At 44.2% G+C, this 23,712-nt stretch overlaps 1 protein-coding gene across 1 annotated transcript in view; it reads right to left on the bottom strand.

Moving 5' to 3' along the window:
* The window catches only part of FAM171A1 (family with sequence similarity 171 member A1), a 125,900-nt gene extending 102,218 nt beyond the window's left edge, over positions 1–23,682 (bottom strand). Inside the window, exon 1 of the mRNA XM_040248978.1 lies at positions 23,516–23,682. Coding sequence (XP_040104912.1) covers positions 23,516–23,612 — 97 coding nt within the window. The 5' untranslated portion in view covers positions 23,613–23,682. The remainder of the gene's footprint in view (positions 1–23,515) is intronic.
* Between the last annotated feature and the right edge of the window lie 30 nt (positions 23,683–23,712).

Here is a 23,712-nt window from a genome sequence, read left to right as displayed (position 1 = left end):
TGCATCTCACATACACACACACAGACTTCAGCAAACTCTATAGAAAAGGCAGAAATGGTGAGGAAATTTCATCTGGCTAATCTCGTAATTAAGAAGTTTGATTTCCGGTTTCTGCTCCTATAGAGAGATGGAGAGAAGATACCAGCAGCAAAGGAGAGAGAGGAGAAGGTAGAAAATCTGCATAATCGGATTTACTCTTTCAGCAAATCCTGAGCACCAGAGGACCGAGGAGAGACAGATGGATGGCGGACACACACGACAGGGTGGTGAGAGTCAGGATGGCGTTTTCTGCTGAATCCTTGGCGTCTGGAGCTGTGCCTGTAACACGGAAGCATTCAACCATACATGTTCAGTCTCTAAGTCGTGTCTGACTCTCTGCGACCCCATGGACAGTAGCCCACCAGGTTCCTCCGTCCATGGGATTTCCCAGCTGGAAAATACTGGAGTGGGGTGCCATTTCCTTCTCCAGGGGACCTTCCCAACTCAGGGACTGAACCCACATCTCCGGCATCTCCTGCACTGCAGGTGAAATCTTTACCACTGAGCTATCAGTGATTCAACCATTCATATGCATGTTCAGTATTTTTTGAGTAAAGAGCAAAGGTATGTGTACAGACCCGGAGAAGGGAAAGAGGAGATCAGAGATAGCTCCCCAAAGGTATAATGCCTGATGCTCTAGGAAGAGTGAAAATGAGTTGGTCGGGCAAAAGCATTCTGGCCAGGAGGAAAGGCTGCTGCAAAGACACGGCAAAGCCCGAGCTCCGGGCTCCCGTGAGTGAAGAGATCCGCCCACTGAACAGCGAGAGCACAGGTGGGAGGTCCGGAAAGAGGCTGGATGGGATGGAGATCAGCCAGTCCATCAGGAAGCTGGCCGGAAAAGGAAGCCCCAGAGGAGAGAGGATGCTCCAGGGTCCAGAGGGGGAGCTCTGGGTCACACCTTCCTCTTAAGCAAAGTGGAGGAAAGGAGGGACCCAAAGGAGACTAAGAAGGGGACCCTCACATGAGGAGAGTTGCCAGGAGAAGCCACAGTCACAGGGGCCCAGACAGCGTGTCCCAGAGATGGAGGGGCTGGTATCAGAGGAGAGAGAAAGCAGAGGGTTAATGATGATTAACCAGAGGGATGATTCAGGGGCTTCCCAGCTGGCTCAGAGGTAATGAACCTGCCTGCAGTACAGGAGATGCAGGTTTGAGCCCTGGATTGGGAAGATTCCCCTGGAGAAGGAAACGGCAACCGACTCTAATATTCTTGCCTGGAGAATCCTATGGACAGAGGAGTCTGGGAGGCTACAGTCCATGGACTTGCAGAGTCAGACTCAACTGAGTGCCTAAATCACCACCACCAAGGGATGACTTGGGGGTGACAAGGGGAGAAACTGGGCGCAGGCACCAGCATTTGCAGCAATGGGTTGGGGTGGGAGAAGTGGATAGTCTGAAGGCCAATGGGGCCACAGAGGCGCTGTTTCACAGGCATGCCCTTAGGGTAAGAGGGGCCTCAAGATATGCTAAGATGCAAAGATGGGGCCCCAGGCAGGAAGATGCTGATCACACAGCTCAGGGATGAAAGCAAGCTGGGAGGCAGTGAGCCAAGGCAGCAGTGGAAGGGCTTTTTAAAAATTCCTTTCCCTTGTGTCCCTTCTGGAAGTCCTTGATGTCCTATGGTATGAACTAGCCATGGCCCAGCCCACTCCCGAGCATCCTGGCTCTTACCAGATGAGTGGCAACAAAATGAACACTGCAAAAGGTCATTGACTAGGGGATGCAACTCCACCCCATCCATTTAGAAACACAAAACAAAACTGCAAAGCCTCATGAGCTGGAAAGAGGAAGGCCCATACAGATCAGTCCTTCTGCTGCCTCGTCTAAGGTCTCCGAGACTCTTTGGGTAGCCAAGAATCTCCATGGAGATAAATTACGAAAAGGTCACCCAGGAATTCTGCTGCCTCAGCAGTGACTGAACCAACTTCTGTGCAGGGACAATGAAGAACATGCAGCCGGGGCAGCTGGCTGCTGTGGCCCTGTGTTATCTAGGAGTGGTGCAAAACCCATGTCTTTTGCATAAAACAACTCAAAGATCTAGTCAGTCTTTACTCTTAAAAAAAATATGGAAAGGAAATCAGGCACTCTACATCTCTGCCTAACAACAGTCAACTATTATTTCTTTAAATGAGCCCCACACAGCTGGCAATAAATGACTTATTCAAGATGCCATTTGCACAATCCTAAAAACCGCATTAACATAACATGGATTAAAAACTTCTAAGCTTCACGGTTTGTAAGAGTCTCACTCCACTGAAAAAGAAACAGTATAAAAAGGCAGTTCAATATCAAGTGCAAACTGGAACCAGACCAACCACCAACTTCTGTTCCTCCTTGAAACTGTTTTTGTCAGGTCATAAACACACACTGTCCCGCTGGAGATGGTCTAAAGACAGAATAAAGATAATGGAACTTGAAGTCCACAATCAGGGTCACCAGGGGCTATGGAGAGTTTTTATATTATGCACATAACAAGGACATAATAAGCATTTTAACTGTATGGATGTGTAAGGGAGTGACTACTTACACAGAAAACGTGGTGCAGTCCCTTCCAAGACATCCGTGTCCATCCCAACAACCAAATGGATGACACCGACTACCTACATTGAAACTATGCTTTGAATAAGGTGAGAATAAATTTTCTAGGTAGCTTTATTTTATCATCCTTTCTTTATCATCTTTTATCGTCCCTTCAATTGAGATGTTGAAAATCTAAGGAAAAAGAAGCAGCTCATATACCTGGTGGCAGACACAGTGGCTGAAGAACAGGCCATATGAGAGCAGCCAGACCCAATGGACTGCTTCCTGGTTCTGCCTCTGTCTGTCTCTAAACATTAGGATCTGAAGGGCAGTAGGCAGAATTACCACCTCAAGTGTGATCCCCTGGCCAGCAGCACGGTAAGAGCCACAACATCTTAGGGGCCACACCAAACCCACTAGGTCAGGAAGCACATTAACCAGACCCACCAGGGCGGCTCATCCATGTTGGAGTTTGGGAAGCAGTGATCAGAGGAGCAAGATTGCCTGGCTTTCAGTCTAGTTACCTCGTACCTAAGTGTTAGTCATTCAGTCATGTCTGACCCTTTGCGAACCCATGGACTACAGCCCGCCAGGCTCCTCTGTCCATGGAATTTTTCAGGCAAGAATACTGGAATGGGTTGCCATTTCCTTCTCTAGGGGAATCTTCCCAACCCAGAGATTGAACCCAGGTCTCCCACATTGCAGGCAGATTCTTTACCGTCTGAGTCACCAGGGAGGCCCTACCGCACACCTAAAGATAATACTAATATGGAGACCAGGCACATCACCTCAGGAAGTTATCAAGTGCTACTTTCATTACATTTCATTGTATAACATTTCCAATTTTATTGACCTTTTCTCTAGAGTAACAGAGTCTTCTCTTTCTTTATCCAGTTTTAAGTTTTCAAAGCAGTTCGGCTCCATGCTACCATCTAAGGTCATGCCAGCTTTATATTATGTCCAGTAATAGGGTGGGGTGAAATAGAAAACATTTTTTTCCAGTTCAATTTTAGATATCATTATATATTTTTTTCTCTTTATTTTTTGGGGGAGACAATTGTTAACTGACTCATTAGCAAACCAGGTGTTTTCCCAGCAAGCTAGGAAGTTGTTTGGAGCATTATCCAAAAAAGTGACATGTAATCAGAGCCACACAGAAGAGGCCAGGGCTGGTGCCATGAAAAGCATGGAACACAGAATTCCCTGCTGGTCCAGTGGATAAGAATCCGCCTACCAATGCGGAGGACACTGGTTCCTTCCCTGGTAGAGAAGGTTCCACAGGCCTTGGAGCAACTAAGCCTGTGCACCACAGCTACTGAGCCTGTGTGCCAGGGCCTGTGCTCTGCAACAAGAGAAGCCACCGCAATGAGAAGCCTACACATGGCAACCAAGAGCTGCCCCGGCTCGCTGTAACTAGAGAAAGCCCGCAAGCACCAACGAAGACACAGTGCAACCAAAAATAAATCAATAATTTCAAAAATTTTTTTTTAAAAAGCATGGAACAGAGCTGTGTGCACAGGTGTTCACAGCAGACCTAAGCATACGCAACTCCATCTGGAGCAGCAGTCCTGCTAATTGAAGAGCTCACTGCATCCATGATACTGTAAACTCTGGCACAGTGGGAATCACAAATCTATTTTATTCTGTCTGACAAAGTGTAGGAGGGGCTTAACAAATACCCATGAATAAGTGAGTGAATAAACGAATAGCACTAACTCCAGGTTCTCCCTACAGCACTCTGCACCTTATCTTTCAATTCTCCGCAAAGGTGAGAGAATTCAAGGGGCCCCATGCCACTCCAGATTGCCTACCAGCCACTCCCCACACTGAGATGTCTCTCCTGAGGCTCCCATGATGGCCACTGGAGGAGCCTTCTCCTCTGGGAACAAAATCACTCCCACCCCATCACTACAATAGATACCATCAGCTCCCTTATTTCCTTCACTTTAGGACTTGGAAAGATAAACACAGCATCTTTAATAATCCTTATATAAGTGAAGATCTGGGCATAGGTGGTTATTTTCAACAATGTGGCTTAATCTCCAAAATATACAAACAGCTCATGCCGCTCAATAACAAAAAAAGCAAACAACCCAATCCAAAAATGGGCAGAAAATCTAAACAGACATTTTTCCAAAGACATACAGATGGCCAATAAGAACGTGAAAAGATGTTCAACATTGCTAATTATTAGAGAAATGCAAATCAAGAACACAATGAGGTATCACACTAGTAAGAATGGCCATCATTAAAAAGTCTACAAATAATAAATGCTGGAGAGGGTGTGGAGAAAAGGGAACCCTCCTATACTGTTGGTGGGAATGTATGTTGGGGCACCAATGTGAAGAACAGTATGGAGGTTCCTCAGAAAACTACAAATAGAGTTACCATTTGATCCAGCAATCCTACCTCTAGGTACATATCCAGAGAAAACCATAATTCAAAAAGATATATGCATCCCGATGTTCACTGCAGCTCTATTCACAATAGCCAGGAGATGGAAGAAACCTAAGTGACCATCAACAGATGAAAAGCATAAAGAAAATGTGGTACATATATACAATGGAATGTTCCTCAGCCATAAACAAGAATGAAACAGTGCCATTTGCAGCAATATGGATGGACCTAGAGATGATCATAGCAAGTAAGACAGAGAAAGACAAATATGTTATTGCTTATATGTGGAATCTTAAAAAAAGGTACAAATGAACATATCTACAAAACAGAAATAGAATAACAGATGTAGAAAACAAACATGATTACCAGTGGGTAGGCAGGCAGGGGCGGGGGATAAATTGGGAGATTGGGACTGACATATACCTACTACGATATATAAAACAGATGATCAACAAGACCTACTATATAGCACAGGGAACTCTACTCAATACTCAATAATAACCTATTGGAAAAAGAATCTGAAAAAGAATAGATAGATACATATACATAATTAACTTACTTTTCTGTACACCTGAAACTAACACAACATTGTAAATCAACTACAGTCCAATATAAAATAAAAATTAAACACCAACAACAAAACATCAAAGTCTCCTCTTTCTGCTGCTGAAATTGACGTTAAGGAGGCTGGCCTTTCTGTACCCTTTTGGCTGCTGTGATGTAGACGCTTTCTCTTAACTCAATTGAAAAAGCAAGAACAAGAATAGGGAAAGAAAGGAGAGGATATTGGGAACAAAGAGGTTAACTGCCTTCTCACTCAATTACACACGATTAGCAGAAGAGGCTCGGGTTGCAGACAGCTACACTAGAAAGGCCTTTGATATTGGACTATCTGGTTAAAGATTTACCAACCAAGCAGAATAGATGGGAAAAGAGGATTGATAATAATCAGGGAGAGGAAGCCAGAGCAGACATGGCAACCAGTTCACAGACTTAGAATCACACCCACTACTCATTATGCTCCTATGGGATGAGAGATGAGTTTATAAGCAAGCTCAGCAACTCCACCGATAATTTTTCTTAAAGAGGGGGGGAAAACCCAGCTCTTTTTCTAGTGCTTTTTAAACTCAGAAGGCTTGGGTGCAGGTGATATTATTCTCATGTCCCTGAAAAATCTACCATTCACATGGATGGGGGTGTGACCCGAGGAATTCCTCCCCACTTTTCTCTACATGATTAATTATTAGCCTTCAAATCCTGGCTCCAAAGCCACTTCCCTGGGAAGCCTCTCTGACAGCTCAGTAAGTCATCTCCTCCTCTGCACCCCTGCTTTGCTGTTTGCTTATCGATGCTTCCCTCAAGGGGGCTTGAGTTTCTGAAAAGAGGGGCTGGATCTTAATAATCTTTGAAAATTATCTCTAAACAGTGAGTGTGAATCCCTGGAACAACTGAGAGATGCTGAGAGAAGTGCAGTAGGGTGCAGGTGGGATGGCCATTTCTACGTGGAACTGACACGTGACTGCAAGCTATACTGTCTTTCATGTATAAAAAGGAATAATCTTTCCCCCAAATACCTCTTGGGGTTGTGGGAAACAAAATGAACCTGAAAGCACTTGAAACTCTAAAGGAATCTATAAATGTAACATCAACCTTTTGCTGGTAAAAGCTAAGGAAAGCAGATTCTTTATTGGATGGATCAATGGATGGATGGGTGGATGAGTGGATGGATGGATGAATGGATGGGTGGATGGGTGGATGGATGGGTGGGTAGGTGGGTGGGTGGATGGATGGATGGATGGGTGGATGGATGCATGGATAAGTGGGAGGGCAGACAGATGAATGGTTGGATAGGTGGATTGCTGGGTGGATAAAGAGTAGTTAACCAGCCACAGAGCAGCTAACAGGAAGATAAAGGGAGGAAGCATCTAATTTCAAGTCTTTCCAGACCATCCTTTCAGGGAAACATCTCCCCAAGGATTCTGAATTTAGAAATGGGAAGATGGGAGAAGGGAATAACCCCACCTAATTAACAAAATGTTATCTAATGAGTACACATTAACAACAGCCCTAGTCTAAAAGCTAGTAACTCCTGTTTATATTTACTTAGCATTTATATAGTATTTTAACATGTATTGATTTAGAATGTATAAGTTTAATATTTAATGTGATATAATAAATTGCCATCAAGGTTCTCAAAGAACCATCATTAGAGGCAATGATTCTATTTTTAAATTTAAAAAAAGGCAAATGAGTTTCAACAATAGTTTAAAAAACTAGTTCAAAGAATAGGGGAGACAGTTCATAATAGGAGAGTGTTTAATCAATTTTAACTTCAACTAAAAATGTAAGTTGCAGCACAAGAATCGGGTCTAAAGAAAACACAAAGTGTGCATTAAAAGTTATTTGAACAGTTTTCTCTGTCAAGAGGTGAATGAACTAAAAAAGATCCCTTTCTGAGTTTAATTTCATTAGGCAGTCTTTAGGTTTACAGTAAAGGAAAAATACATGCATAAACTATGCACCGAGTATCTGCCAAGGGAGGTTGTTTAGGAAGGAGACTTAATTTTGCTGCAGCCATACCAAGTCCTGCCCGGACGCTGCCTGGGGAGCAGAGCCACATTTTAAAAGGGTTCCCTGTGCTCCAGCAGATGGACTGCAAACTTGACCAGACTGCAGACACCGTGTCCTCCACCCTCCCCAGTTGAATGCATTAACTTCTCTATCCCCTTTCCCATGTGCTTTTTCACACAGTCACAAACATGTCCAGCAGATGGTAGGTAAAAAAGAAAGAAATCGATCAGCCGAGCAAAAAGTGAAAAACCTTTTTCTAAAGGAGGCATCCAATCTCCTCTAACCTCTGATTAGATGGGAATATTTTAAATAATCAAATGGCACGAAACACAAGTAATGTCTTTTACGCCATCCTCAAGAAGCACTGCCCTTTTGTATTACAATATGTGGGATAACAGACTTCATGGATCTAATGCTGTTTTCCTAACTCGGAATCATCACAGATTTTCTTAATATCAAAAAATACTGACACAGTAATGGAGCCACCAGCAGTTCCCAGCAGGTGATTTTTCTCCACATTAAACAAACAAATGCAGGGCTCTGAGGGTCAGCATTTCAGGAATCAGACTGAACGATCCCATCTCATGAGCATCGTGGCAAGAAAATGTTCTAAGTTCAGGAAAAAAAATCCTCTTCTTTCATGAAATCTCTGTTTTAATCTAAACAACAGAAAGGCTATTTATGCTACTAAGTCTGTATGTCTGGGTAGAAGTCCAAAGAAGCCAGACAAAGGACTTGGGGAAAGTACCTCCACTAAAAGGCAACAGTATACACAGCAGGGAAACTGTACACAGGTGTCACTGTTCTCTGCATGGATACAGTTTCTTAAAAATAAATAAGGAGGCTGCTCTGAGTGAGTGAGTGAGAGTCACTCAGTCATGTCCAACTCCTTGCGACCCTATGGACTGTATGTAGCTTTCCAGGCTCTTCTGTCCATGGAATTCTCCAGGCAAGAATACTGAAGTGGGTTGCCATTTCCTTCTCTAGAGGCTGCTCTGAAGTAGAATAAAAGTTAGGAAAGGCCACATGAGGGAAGAAATAGGACTGAAAAAAGAGGACCTGACTCAGACACCCACCTTTTCCCCCATCCCAGATGTGGCTCTCTGGAACAGCCTGGTTCTGTGAAATCCACATGCAGACATGCACGTGCATCTAAAGATGCCCAGTGTGTATTTTTACAGGTTAACAGCACCAGCAGAGGAAATAAGCAGACAATCCTATGTGCATGCGTGCTCAGTTGTGTCTGACTCTTCGCGACCCCAAGGACTGTAGCCTGCTAGGCTCCTCTGTCCATGGAATTTTTCAGGCAAGAATACTGGAACAAGTTGCTATTTCCTCTTCCAGGGAATCTTCCCAACCCAGGGACTGAACATGCATCTCTTATGTCTTCTGCATTGGCAGGCAGATTCTTTACCCCTGCGTCACCTGAACCTATCTGGTCTCAGTCTTTAGGGGAGTATTTTAAATCTCAAGGAATTTCACTTATTACAATAGATCATCTCTTGGTATGCCTGGCTCTGAACCAAAATGTCTTTCTTCTGTGAATAGATACGTTTAGAACTTTATTGTTTATCTTAAGTTTAAAAAAAGGCTATTATAATACTTTGAGGAATTGAATCAATACACTCATGACTCAAAAGGAATAGTGATGTGCCCCCAGTAATTTCTAGAAGCTGCTTAGTTATTAAGAGATCCTATCACTTTTTGGAATGTATCGACTCTTGCACCTTCCAACTGGTACGTGTATGTTGAGGTTTCTTTTAAAGAGGAGAACAGGCATAGAAACAGTTCTATAGAACGTGTAGCTTTGCATTAGTAGGATGGAAATAATAGACTCTGGAAAGGTTATTTTTATTTACTTTTTCTTTCCTTCTCCACTCTGACATACATACACACCATGGCTTATCTGGTTGATATGTGATAAAATAGTTCTACATGATCAGATGGGATGGATATTCATTGGGGAGGTAATCTGGTCATGTGACAGTTTTCAATAAAATATCAAAGAAAAATAAAAGTATGCATGAAAATACTGTTGAAAATAAACATAATGGTGAAATTTTAATTTTAATTTTTCAAAGTGCTCCAAGACTCTTCAAAAACTAAAGCCATTTACAGCTGAAAAATGAAACGTATGCACTATATTATCTATCTGGGCATCTATGTATCTATCTTTTTGGTATATATAAATCTGCCCACTAAAAAGGCTAAAATTAAAAAGTCTGGCACCACCAAAAGTTGGTGAGAATATGGAACAACAGAAATTCTCACATATATTCTATTTGTGTATAGAAAGATACAACTAATTTAGAAAACGGTCTAGCGGTATCTTATGAAACTAAACATTCTGCTGGGTTATATGGTATGTATTTTACTTTGAGCAATGAAAGCACATAAAAACATATATATCCACAGAACAACTGCATAAAATATTCACAGCAACTCTATTTACAACAGCCCCAAACCAGAAACAACTTGTTTCTATAGGAGAATGGATAAACACACTGCAGAACATTCCTCCAGTGGAATATTATTCAGCAATAAAAATAAGTGATCCATTGTTTCAAGAAACACATGGATAGATCTCAAAAAAAAATTATGGTAAACAAAAGAAGCCAAGGTCCATACTGCATGATTCCAATTACAGGAAGTTCTAGCAAAGGCAAGAAAGTAATATAAGGTGGAAAAAATTAGAACAGTGGTTTCCCCTAAGAGGCAGGGGCAGAAACTTACTGAGGGGGCATAAGGGAAATTTCTGGAATGATATTCCATACCATAATGGGATTTAGGGTTGCACAGGTGAATGCATATGTCAACACTTAAGATGTGTGTATTTCCTTGTATGTAAATTTTCCTATGAGAGAGAAATCAAACACATATTGAATGCTAACGGATAATATTCATGCTGCAGCATTTGGAAGAAAGGGCACAGTAATTTGATACATATTTTAAAATTCATGGGAAAAGGAGATGGATTAATTAATGCACAGAAGGATGAATGAATTGAGAGATAAGTAATAAAGCAAGTGTGTGCTTGTGTGCTAAGTCGCTTCAGTCGTGTTCCATTCTTTGTAACCCTATGGACTGTAGCCTGCCAGGCTCCTCTGTCCATGTGATTTTCCAGGCAAGAATACCAGAGTGGGTTGCCATGCCCTCCTCCAGGGGATCTTCCCAACCCAGGGATCGATCCTGCATCTCTTATGTCTTCTGCACTGGCAGGCGGGTTCTTTACGGTTGCTGCTGCTGCTGCTAAGTCGCTTCAGTCGTGTCCGACTCTGGGCGACCCCATGGACTGCAGCCCACCAGGCTCCTCCGTCCATGGGATTTTCCAGGCAAGAGGACTGGAGTGGGGTGCCATCGCCTTCTTTATGGCTAGCACCACCAATAAAGCAAGTATAGTAAAATGTTAATTAGAGAATCCTAGTGGTTAATATGGGGTATTCCCTGTAAATTTCTTTTAATTTTTTTAGAGGACAAATATTTTCACGAATATTGGAAGTAAGTTGGAAAAAAATTTATTATAGTCCCATAATGGTATCATTTAGAAATTTATTTTCACGATCATTATATAAGCAAAGAGGAACCAAGAAGCCTTTTTTTTTTTTTTGAGAGTGAAAAAGATTAAACTTTTGCAAGTAGGTTTAAATGCCAAATAAACACTGTATTTCACACCTACTTTGGAGTGAATAAAGCCCCCACTTGATGCCCAAGGAGGACAAGGGCATATTTACATCCAAATATACCTGAAGGGCTGTTTTGCAAATAACCACATACTTTCCTACCCATGACTCTCCAGTTGCTGGGTTCTAACAGGTCCCTCTTGTTACAAAAAACTGCTTGCCAGATACTAATGGGCTTTGAACACAAACCAGAAGGTTCCCCCAAGCCCGGCTAGGTGTAATTCCAAAATCCCACCTTGCTCGACTGGACCTCCCTCAGGAGCTCAAGAGAATTCCTGGTGAGAGCCCCTTACGTCTTCTACACTGCATTCCCCGTAACATCAAGCCCAGGAGATGCTCTTAGGATGCTCAGAAGTAACTGTTCAGGATGGCTTTCCGAGGCTCAAAGGCCAACAAGGATCACACAGCGGATATTTTTGTCTTTCTTCATAAAAACAAACAGGTCCATCCAGAGCCCCCTTATTTATACTGGTAAAATGCCAAGAGGGTCAAAACTGTGTGAAATTCTACTTTAATCCTCCAATTCATAAAGCAGCCCAGTGTGAGAGTAAAGGCTGCTTGGCGTTGCGTGGTGGACTCTGTCACTTACTGTGTGATTTTTGGGGGTAAATGGTTTAACTTCTTTACGCCTCACATTCCTCTTCCATAAAATGAAGCTGGTATTTACAGTTTTTGTAGGATTGATGTGCAGATTAAATTAAGAAAATCCATCAAGGTGCTCAGCATCATGCCTGGCAAGTAATCAGCACCCAGTACCTGTTAGCTAATCATCCTGATGACTTTTTCACATCTAAGTGAGTGAAGCTGAGACTGCTTGTCACTATTATACTGATGTAACAGGGATTATAAGAGAGACAATGCAAATACTTACTGTTCAAAGAATTCGGTAAACTGTAATTATGGAAAGAAACTTCACTTCCACGTTCTCAGGGTCAACGTGACAAAACTCAGGACCACTTTAAATAAAGAATTTTGGTATAGCCAAAAAAATTAATGCTTTTCAATTGTGGTGCTGAAGAAGACTCTTGAGAGTCCTTTGGACTGCAAGGAGATCAAACCAGTCAATCCTAAAGGAAATCAACCCTGAATTGTCATCAGAAGGACTGATGCTGAAGCTCAGGCTCCAGTAATTTGGCCACCTGAGTCAAAGAGCTGATTCATTGGAAAAGACCCTGATGCTGAGAAAGATTGAGGGTGGGGGGAGAAGGGGACGACAGAGGATGAGATGGTTGAATGGCATCACTGACTCAATGGATATGAGTTTGAGCAAGCTCTGGGAGTTGGTGATGGACAGGGAAGCTTGGCATGCTGCAGTCCATGGGGTCACAGAGACGGTCACGACTGAGCAACTGAACAAAGCTGCCTTACATTTTCCTTGCATGTGCCTCCAGAGTTTAGAGCTTAGTCCATAGAGTTTAGGGTCCTCCAGTCTCAGGGCAGGAAGGGACAGAGAAGACTCCCTGACAATAGTCCTTCTTGAGACTCTTGGAAAGAAAACCCTCGGTTGTCTTCTTCCCTGCTCCTCTCAGCATCTCCAGCAGCAGGGAAACCTGCCTGCTGCCTCTCTATCCACTGCAGACACCATGATCCCTCTTTACACTGTGGCTATGTGGGCAGGACAAGATGCCCAAAGCTGTCCCACCCTCACGATAGTGCTTTCTAATGTCATGTGGAATGGCAAAAAGAACTACAGCAGAGGCGTGGAAGGCCATGACTCAAAGACAGGGAGGTTGTCCTAAATTGTCTGGCGGGCCCAACAAGAATCTGCCTGCAATGTGCGAGACCTGGGTTCGATCTCTGGGTCGGTAAGATCCCCTGGAGAAGGGAATGGCAACCCACTCCAGTATTCTTGCCTGAAGAATTCCATGGACAAAGGAGCCTGGCAGGCTCATAGTCCATAGTGTGGCAAAGAGTCAGACACAACTGAGCCACCAACACTTTCACTTTCAGCCTAACCACATGAACCCTTAAAAGCTGAAAACTTTCTCTGGTCATGGTCAGAGAGACAGGGCAGAAGGAGAAATCAGAGAGATATGACATGTAAACAGGACTCCGCACTCTGCTGCCGGTTTGGCAGTGGGAGGGGCAAGGTGACAAAGGATATAGGTGGCCTTAAGGAGTGAAGACGGGCTCGCGGCTGCCAGCCAGCAAAGAAACAGGGACTGCTGCTTGCTTTCTGTGAGGAACTCAATTCTGATGACAACTTGAATGAGAGTTTGGAGGTGAACTCTAACCTGGAGCCTCTGAGAAGGACCCTGCCCTGCTGGTGCTTTGATTTTGGCCTTGTGATGCCCTGAGCAGAGCCTCAGCTGAGCGGTGCCCCCACCTCCCACCCATAGAACCTGTGGGGTCATATCTGTGCTGCTTTGCGTCACTGATCTGGGATAATCTGGGAAGCAGCCGTAGAAAACAAATGGAATAGCCCTTAAAATATCTGAGTTTCCCAGCAGGCCTTCTGGTATCTTTATTTATTTATTATGTTTAGAGCAAACACTCTCTGGGACTGGATCATCTTTCACAAACAAGACTTTGAGGCTGCTCACTTAGCTGCCCTGCTTTTAAGAACAACAATGAGATGCCCCAACTTCTTCCATCTGATGAACTTGGCTCAGCTATTCTGGGGCTGAACCTGTGATGACCCGTCAGGATGAGGTTCTACTGGAGGACTGTTCGAATGTTGGGGCCTTGGGTCCAGCCCTGCACTTGCTAACATTATGGACGTGAAACGGAAAGCACAGCATACAAAGTCAAGAGACCCAGTTTCAAGTTCTCCTTGGAATATGTTCTGCAGGGTAAACAGCAACCTTAAATGTGGCCTCCTGTGACCAAATATAATTCTCCAAGTGTGGTGAGAGCAGCGCAGGACACAGCAGGTTTATGTCTGAATCTGCTCTACTGGTTCAAATTCAAGGCAGTCCAAAATCCACCCTGCCACAGATGGAATGTCTGTGTCCCCCCCAAATTAATATATTGAAATGTAATCTCTAATGTGATGGTATCTGAAGGTGGGGCTTTTGGGAGGTGATGACATCATGAGGATGGGGATCTCATGAGTGGGATTAGTGCCCTGATAAGCAAGAGGCCTCAGAGAGCTCCCTGACCCATTCTGCTATGTGATGACATCTGCAAAGCAGAAGTGGGCTCCTACCAGACACCGCATCTGCCAATTCCTTGATCTTGGATTTCTCAACCTCGCAAACTGTGAGAAATAAATTTCTGCGGCTTATTAGCCCACCAGTCTATGGTAATCTATTACAGCAGCTTGAAAGGACTAAGACATCCACTGTTCACCTTTTTAATAAGAAAGTATGATCACTCTCCCAAAAAAGTACTCATTCAAATCACTAAAAAAATAGTATTAGAAATCAACTATAAATTATAAATAAATTAAGAACAAGCAAATGAATAGAATGCTGGTAATAATAAAATATTAAGACCCAAGTTACACATGCTTTAATTCTCTCTGTTAAGACAGATTTCCATTTTAAAAATGCTTCTTGTTGACCCTTCTCTCTGAGAGGAAAGATCTAAGCTCTAATTGTGGTGCAAAGGAAACAAACCACAGCCACACTCGACTATGATCAGAACAAAGTCATTCATGAGACTCTGCTACCAATTACTGGTTTGACATCAGAGGTCTTACTAATATGACTCACCTTATGGACTGAGCTAGCTTTCATCAGTGTTTAGTTTTTAGTTCGGCTCTGTCAAAATGACATTAGATTCTTTCCTTCAATATGAATTCAGCAATTTTTCTGTTCAAATTCTGAGCTCAGAAAAGTAAGTCTAGGCACATGAAATGTTCATTTGACTTGGACATTGTTGTTTCTTCTCATTACACTCATGTGTCTCTATCCCTGTGGGGTACAGCTCAAAACAAAACAAATGAGAAACAAACCAGTCTTTTATAGGTTCAGTACTCACTTCCATGTTAACTTCTCTTAAGCTAGCTTCTTCAAAACCCCTTTCTACTTTCCACAATCTCAAAAAATCTTGCCTGTTCTCATATGTGAGTATGTTTATGTATTTCATAGAAAACTCAGGGTTTGAACTATTTGAACATATTAAATCTGTATTTGATCATACTATCACCAATGTAAGGACTATGAGTTTTACCTAACTGTTAATGAAAATTATTATTCACAGCTTCAATTGATATTGGAAATCACCACAGCATCGATATTGTTCAATCAGTGCTGTCCCTGCTTAAATATTTGATCACCAAAAGGTCACCTTTTACCTAACTTACAACTTTTAGAAGCAATAAGTGGTGTTCTGCGTGCTTATGTTCTCTTAAATACAACTTCCTGTGTCCTACTGTGGACAAATCCTTGAAATATCTAGAAATAAATATCATAGAGAACTTAGAGCTGGATTTTAGTCATGCAAGTGTTAACAGGTTTCATCATACTCAAGAGACTCTTGTCTGATTACATTAAAGTACCTTGGTGAGGTCCTTCCTAATTTGTTTTTCTATTTCTGTTCCAATTGGATTGTAAAATATGAGAGGGTAAGCACCCCTAAGTAACCAAGCTTACCCCAAAATATGCTGTCCCTTCCACATCACCCTTTTTTGCATAAGAACTGTTTAGCACACGGTCTTCATACAGAGGAGCTTTCCTGGTGGCTCAGCGGTAAAGAATCCCCTGCCAAGCAGGAGACACAGCTTCGACCCCTGGGTAGGGAAGATACCCTGGAGAAGGAAATGGCAACCCACTCCAGTATTCTTGCCTGGGAAGTCCCACAGACAGAGGAGCCTGGTGGGCTACAGTCCATGGGGTTACAAACAGTCGGACATGACTTAGCAACTGAGCACACACACTTCATACAGTAGACGCTCAACATTTAGGATTTTAAGGACAAAAAAGAGGAGCGTGGCTGTGAGAGAAGAAAGTGAAGATACACAACCAGCACCCAGGGGATGACAATGGGACATTCTAGCCGGAGGCGATGATTTAACCTGGCGAAGAACAGGAGATAAAGTTGGAACAGACGTGAGGAAAGGCCAGATGTCATAATTTAGACTCCATACTTTGGGCAGCAGAAAGAGTCAAGTTTTTCTGAGGGAGAGAAACATGAATAAAATGGTGTTTGTAGAGGGTCACATGGAGAGAGCTTGGGTTGAAAGAATGGACTACAACAGAAAGACACACTGAAAGTGAAAGTGAAGTCGCTCAGTTGTGTCTGACTCTTTACAACCCCATGAGCTGTAGCCTACCAGGCTCCTCTGTCCATGGGATTTTCCAGGCAAGAGTACAAGAGTGGGGTGCCACTGCCTTCTCCAGAAAGACACACTGCTTTGCACAAGTATCTGTGAGGGCAAAGAGAGGCCTGGGAGGAAGAACGCAAAGAGGTGAGTGAATGACTGCTGATGAGATGAGAAGGGAAGGCAAGAATGATGCCTGAACATGAGGGAGGATCTTGCTATCAAACAAATGTCATAGTCCACTGAGCTCCTTCAAAAAACATGAGTTATTTTGGTGGTGGTGGTGGTGGTGAGGCCTTAAGATTCCCCCCAATGATCCCCAACAGTGTTCCAAATTGGTATAATCTTGTTAAATAGATGCAAAAAAGGTCCAGGCACGTCTCCAAATGTTATCATCAGCAGCTTGATCCCTCAAAGTGGTCCACACTGAACAATTACCCTGGGTATACGGGTGCATCTCTTCTCATAGTCCTTGGGGGTCAACACCTGTATTGGTTTTCTTCATTTTTATTTTAATATTTATTTATTTGGCTGAGCCAGGTCTCAGGTGCATCACACAAGTTCTTTATTTGTCCATGCAGACTCTTAGTTGTGGTGTGTGGGATCTAGTTCCTCAACCAGGGATGGAACCTCGGCCCCCTGCGTTGGGAGCACAGAGTCTTAGCCACTGGACCACCGGCAAGTACTGTACTGGTTTTCTATTATACCACTTTAGCAAGGGACCACAACTCAGCAGCTTCAAACAACATTAATTTACCACCTTATGGTTCTGGAGGTCAGAAGCCCCAGATTAGCATCACTGAGCGAAAGTGAAGATGTCAGCAAGGCAGCATTTCTTCTGGGAGCCCGAGGGGAGAATCCATTTCCTAGCCTTTTCCCTCCTCCAGAGGCCGCCCGCATTCCTTGGCACTTGGCCCTTCCTGTCCTCATAGCCGTGAAGCATTTTCATTGTCTCTCCGACCCTCTGCTTCTGTTGTCACATGTCCTTCCCTGACTCTGACCTTCCTGCCTCCCTCTTATAAGCACGATCCAGAATCATCTTCCCATCCGAAGATCCTTAATTGCATTAGCTCTGGTAAGTCCCTCCTGCCATGTAAAGTACTATGGTATTCACGGGTTTCAGGGAGCAGAACGTGGACATTTTTGGGGGCCATAACTCCATTTTCCAAAGGGTCTGTGTGGCTAGAGAACACCATTATCTGGGGGTCCCTTCACTTTCAGACTGGGTTTCCCCCTCTTCAGAAGAATATAAACTTGACTTCAAAGATCCTCCTGACACTGTATAAACCCATCTACCAGGATCTAAAGACATCTATATAATTGTGCTCTATAGATAGGTGCACCCTTATGATTACCAACTGAACAGCTTCTAAAGTAGAGAAAGGATCTAAGGGCACATCCAGATTTGAGTCCAGTTAATAGATAAGCTGCTAAGTTAAGGTAAGGTGAATTGGAGAAGGAGAGTTTGTCAACACCATGCGCTGATTAGAGATGTCCAGTAACTTGTTGGACAGAAAGAAATAGAGCAAAGACACCAGGTCAAGGCAAGAGAGAGAAAATCTGGCCTCATCCACAAATCAGTTTTAATTAGTGGAGTCTCTATGGGTTAATAGATCCTTCAAGGGGTAAAGGAAAGAAGAAAGAGCAGACATTTGGAGCTTCACTTTTACTGAGAAGAAGAGGAGCTGGCAAATCATTTCAAACAGAGACTTGATCAGAGGAAGGCGGAGTCATCTTAAATATGCAGGCTGAACTGTTAACTTTAAGGGAACTCACTATGAAACCCTTTCTAAAGTGGGTGGTTTGGGGTCACACTGCAGAATTTAAGAACGATTACTTTCATACAATGAATTGGTCTATTTAGGGTGCTGAAGCTTAATTTTAAAAATACTTTTTTAAAGTACATTCATTTCCATGTTTGCTGGAACTGAATAATTTAGCCAGGGCTGTGGTCTTTGAAAGTCCTGAAGTAGGAACTTCCCTGATGGCAGAGTGGGTGGGAATCCACCGGCCAATGCAGGGGACACAGGTTCGATCTATGGTCCAGAGGATTCCATGTGCAGCGGGGCAACTAAGCCCATGCACCACGACTACTGAGCCCGAGTGCCTAGAGCCCAGGCCCTGCAGCAAGAGAAGCCAGCGCAAGGAGAAGCCCATGCACAGCAACTAGAGAGTGGTCCCTGCTCACTACTGCTAGAGAAAGCCCACATGTGGCAACAAAGACCCAGCTCAGCCAAAAGTAAAATAAATAAAAAGTCCTGAAGTCATATCTGGTGAAGTCAAATAAAAATGACTTGTTTACAATATTACTCTATAACTTGATCCAACTATAAAAGCATTATTGAAGAATATGTGTTAGCACAGGACAAATTCTTCCAATTGGACTTCTGAAATCTAATGGATGAAAACTTTTACATCCAATTCTCCTTCCACATACAGTATTATATATGTCTGTTGTCTGTTTAACTTATTTCCGTGTGCTTTTTTAGTAAGTAGCATTTACTAAAACTACTAAATTAGCAGGACTTCCCTGGTGGCTCAGCTGGTAAAGAATCCATCTGCAATGCAGGAGATTCCAGTTAGATTCCTGGGTCAGAAGTTCCCCTGGAGGAGCGATAGGCTACCCACTCCAGTATTCTTGCCTAGAGAATTCCCACAGAGAGAGGAGCCTGGCGGGCTACAGTCCATGGGGTTGCAAAGCAATGGATACGATTGAGTGACTAAGCACAGCACAGTGTTTGCCAAAAATAGTAAAGATAAACTGTTAGATTTACAGAGATATCAGTAATTTGTTTAAAAATGAAGGCTTGATTAAAACATAGAAAGTACTTTCACTTGCAAGCTATTAGTTCAGGAATTCATCCAGTGGTTTCTTTCTCTCGGTTAGATTTTTTAAGTTAATAAGTTGTAAGTTACCAAGTACAAACAGGATACAAAAAGAATTCTTAAAGTCATTTCAAAGACTTCGCCAGAAATTCTCGACAGTGCAGTTGCTTCTGCACAGCATTCTCCCACCTGGCTTGCAAGGAAGCCCGGCAGTCTTGGCAAGTTCAAGTCCCACAGTTTCCCAGGATGTCAGCCTATTTAGATGTGAGTTTTATTTAGATGTTATTCTCTTAATATACTGTCAGCATAAGTCATGCTTGTTGGATGAACCTCCTGATAGTTTTCATCCCTTCGTGCTCTTTCAACTGATCATGATGTTCTAACAACAGAAATTTGAATTTGGCTAAGAACAGATCTCTCGCAGAGAAGAGAGAGAGGCAACCATTCATCTCAGTTGTTATGACAGATTGTAGCTTTTCTGAGATGAACAAAAAGTTCGCACATCATTACAAAATACCTTACTGTTAGACAGTGAACGGCAACCTAGCTCTGACTTTTCTTTTGTCATATAAAGAGAACTTTCTGTGTGTGTTGTGTGTGTGGGGGCAGTGTGCTCAGTTGTGTCTGACTCTTTACAGCCCCTTGGACTATTGTCCACCAGGCTCCTCTATCCGTGAAATCTTCCAGGCAAGAATACTGAAGTGGGGTGCCATTTCCCCCTCCAGGAGATCTTTCTGACCCAGGGAGTGAACCTGCATCTCTGATATCTTCTGCATTGGCAGGTGGATTTTTTACCACTAGCACCACCTGGAAAGTTCCATAAAGAGAGTGTTGGGGTTCATAAATACATCTCTGTGGGCCATGTCTGCACAGCTTATGGTTCTTCAAGTGGCCTGACCCTGAGCCCCCAGCCCCCATCAAGCCAGTCTCAGTATACAGTTGTGTAAGAAGGGGAGAGAGTCCGAATGAGTGGATGCTTGTGAATAACCATTTCTGTAAAATTCCCAGAAAAAAATTAGATACTGTAAACACTTTAGGACAACTTAGATGAGAACACTTCATAAAAACATGCAATCATATGCTGCAGCTAGTTCAAATACATAATCAGCAAAGCCAAGCCTCATGGTGACAGCGAACCATTGCCTTTGAAGCTCCTTTGCTGATTCAAAGGAGCTACAGTAGGAAGAGCCAAACCTTAAATTTTATCTTGAATATATAAAGAGCGAAGTGATGCCAAGAGATTCTGTAGATGTTAGTTTCCTCAGATGACAGAACAGAGGTTCATTTAATAAAGGTGTCATTTAGCCCCAGGACTATAATGGGAATACTCTGGTCTATGATTTGTGTGTGCTCAAGATCTCTAGTTTTTCCTAATCTAAACTTGGTTGGTACATAACATCTGTGTGAACACAATGTAAGTTCAAAGGACTTCCCTGGCAGTCCAGTGGTCAGGACTCTGAGCTTCTACTGCCAAGGGCATGGGTTCAATCCCTAGTTGGGGGAACTAAGATACTGCAAGCCTAGCTTTCGAAGACAAAACAAACAAACAAAATCCCCAAGTATGATTCATGGAATAGTTCCATTACAGTAAAAGCAAAACTCTTACAAATTAGGTTTCCAGGAAGGTAAATATTGAAGGTTTTTTTTTTTTTTTTTCTTAAAATGCATGCATGGTGCCCTATAGTACATGTATTGGGTTGGCCAAAAACTTAATTTGGGTCTTTCATAAGATGGAATCAAAACACCTTAGCAAACTTTTTGGCCAACGCAGTGCGAGTCTTCTTCAATTTTTTACCCTTTCAACACTACCTGAGCACCAGCTCTGTGCTAAACCATTTACAACCTGCTGTGGAAAATGCAAAGTGAAATCAGAGGGATTATTCGTTTTCATTGTGTATGTGGCCCCAGACAGCAGAGAAGACATGAATTTTAAAACTATGTTACAAGATGTAAGTGTCAAGACCATCTGAAGAACTCAGCTGGATAAAGGTGCCCTTCTAATATCAAAGGAGCAATTGCCCCGTTACCTGAAAAATGGTATGAGCTCAAAATCCAGATGCCATCCTGTGTCATGGCTGAGCTCCTGGGCTCAACTTTTAAAAAAGCCATCCTACACAGTCAAGGAAGTAATCCTGGGGAAAAATATTCCAAGATACTTGGATCTCCCACTTCAATCATACCACTCCTTAGTACCTTAGTTATGGTTTAGTCGCTAAATCATGTCCAACTCTTTGCAACTCCATTGACTATATAGCCCACCAGGCTCCTCTGTCCATGATTCCCCAGGCAAGAATACTGGAGTGGCTTGCTATTTCCTTCTCCAGGGTATCTTCCCAACCCAGGGATCAAACACGCGTCTCTTTATGTCTCCTGTATTGGCAGATAGGTTCTTTACCACTCGTGCCACTTGGGTACCCAAGGTACTCCTAGCTGTGCATAAATATCTCACGGGTTGAGCATTTCTCACCCACTGCACAGAATATTCCATTTTTGAGACTTCAGTTACTAGGTAAGATTTTCAGCAGTAATATCTCTGCAAAATGTGGTCTTAGACCTAAACCTAGTAGATCTTTTTTGTTCCAGTTAAGGCTATACCTTTCCCTATTTTATACATACATGAACTTACTATTTCCATATTCCTATTTCAAGTGCAAAACAAAAAAATTCCACCCATTCCTTGGAATTAATGGCCTTGTTGAAACACAAATATCATATTCATTGAAATAGCTGATTCAAACATCAGTAGGGTATTAATGAAGAAGGCTGCAATTCAACACTGATGAGCTAATGTCCTAAACATTTATTTCCTACACGAAGAGATACATGAGTCTTTTCTGTACCTTGTCAATGTCCCCCTTCCCTGATATACATGACTAAATTTATACACAATTCAGAATGGTTCTATTCCAGCACAGCTATAGAAAAAGCAGTTCATGAAAGAGATGCCAGCGAATAATGTCGCAGGCGATGAATAGGAAAACCTTTAACTCAACATGTAGGAAACAAACTAAACGCAGCGGACTGTGGGAAGCACCTCCTTTCCCTATCGGAACATCAGAGTTGGAAATCCACCAGGGTTCTCTGCTCCCAGGCACTTCTGGGCTCGGCAAGAAGGAAAGAGGGAAAGGTAAGGTCCAGCAGGAGGATGGAACGCTCGCGGTGCATTCAGTCCGCAAGGCAGACTTCACAGAACACACACCTTCCTGGAGGAAAGGACACTTCGAGGCGAGGAGTCTGGGAGTCGGTGCGGGGGTGGGGGCTACAGAGCTGCAGGGATATCTTCCAGGTGGACCTGAGAGGCCCGGCGAGGCCCGCATCGGTGTCCTGGGTGTATGCCAGACGTTTACCTGGGGCAGCCTCACTCACGGTTTTGAAAAGCCAGGCAACAGAGAAGCATTCAATTTAGACCCCACAAACGGGTGCAAAAGAAGCTTCAGGCGTCCCCCACAAATACATTCTTATTTTGAAAACAAAAGACAGGCTTGTGGCCATTCTCAGAGGCGACCACATTCCTCCCAGGGCTGGAAAGCACATTGGCAAAGGCCAAAGATTAGACAAAAGGCATGAGCTCTGGAAATGATTTAAAATAACAACAACAACAACAACAAAAATTGATTAGGGCCTCCCAGTTCCAATTCTGTCTCCCCTTCCGGAGATGATTCCTGGGCTATCCAGCAAATCCCTTAAGGCCTGGGATAAGGAAGGGGAGGAGACCCCGAAACTTTCCCAAACTGCAGCAGGCTGGAGGCGGGCAGTGACCGCGGACCTCGGGGGTCCGGGGCGCAGGGGGCACCCCAGGGGCGGCGGCCACCCCGTCAGTCGCCGCAACAAAAGGGCCGAGCGCAGTCTTCGTGACCGGGCTTCGAGCACCCGAGCCCGGAGGTGGGGAGCGGGCGATGGCTACCGGGGGGCGACGGCTCTCGCCCGGGCGAAGGAGGAGATGGAGCCGCGTGTCCGCGTCGTGCATAAAGGATCCTCGGCTGCATCCAAACCTGCCACCCGAGGCGCCTGCAGCGGATGCCACCCGCACTCCCGGCGGCCCGCGGCCCCTCGGGAGCATCTGCCCGGGCATCGCGGCTTCTCCCGGCGGCGCCGCCCCCGTCGGGAGCGCGGCAAGGGGCTGCGGGCCCGGTGGCGGCGGCTCGGGTTCGGGTTTCGGCCGCCGCGGGGACACAATGCGGCCCGGGAGCCCCGCCGCCTCTGCCGCAGGCCCGCGGCCGACACAAAGCCCGCCGCGGCCGCCGGCCCTCGAGCCTCTCGGGCCCCGCCGCCTACCGACCTTGGGCTCCGGCGCCAGGCTCCCGCAGCGTCTTGGTCACCGCCTTCCAGACGTGGCAGCCCAGCAGGCAGAGCAGGAGCGCCGCCGACCTGCTCATCTCCGCGCCGCAGGGCCCCGGGCGGCGCGGGCTGGCCGATCACCGGCTCAGAGCGGCGCGTCACGGGCGGTCGGCCGCCGCGCCTCCCTCCATGTCGCCT

Source organism: Oryx dammah, unplaced genomic scaffold (genome assembly GCF_014754425.2).
Source record: "Oryx dammah isolate SB20612 unplaced genomic scaffold, SCBI_Odam_1.1 HiC_scaffold_10, whole genome shotgun sequence".
Classification (NCBI taxonomy): Eukaryota; Metazoa; Chordata; class Mammalia; order Artiodactyla; family Bovidae; genus Oryx; species Oryx dammah.
This window is presented reverse-complemented; position numbering and strand designations above follow the sequence as displayed.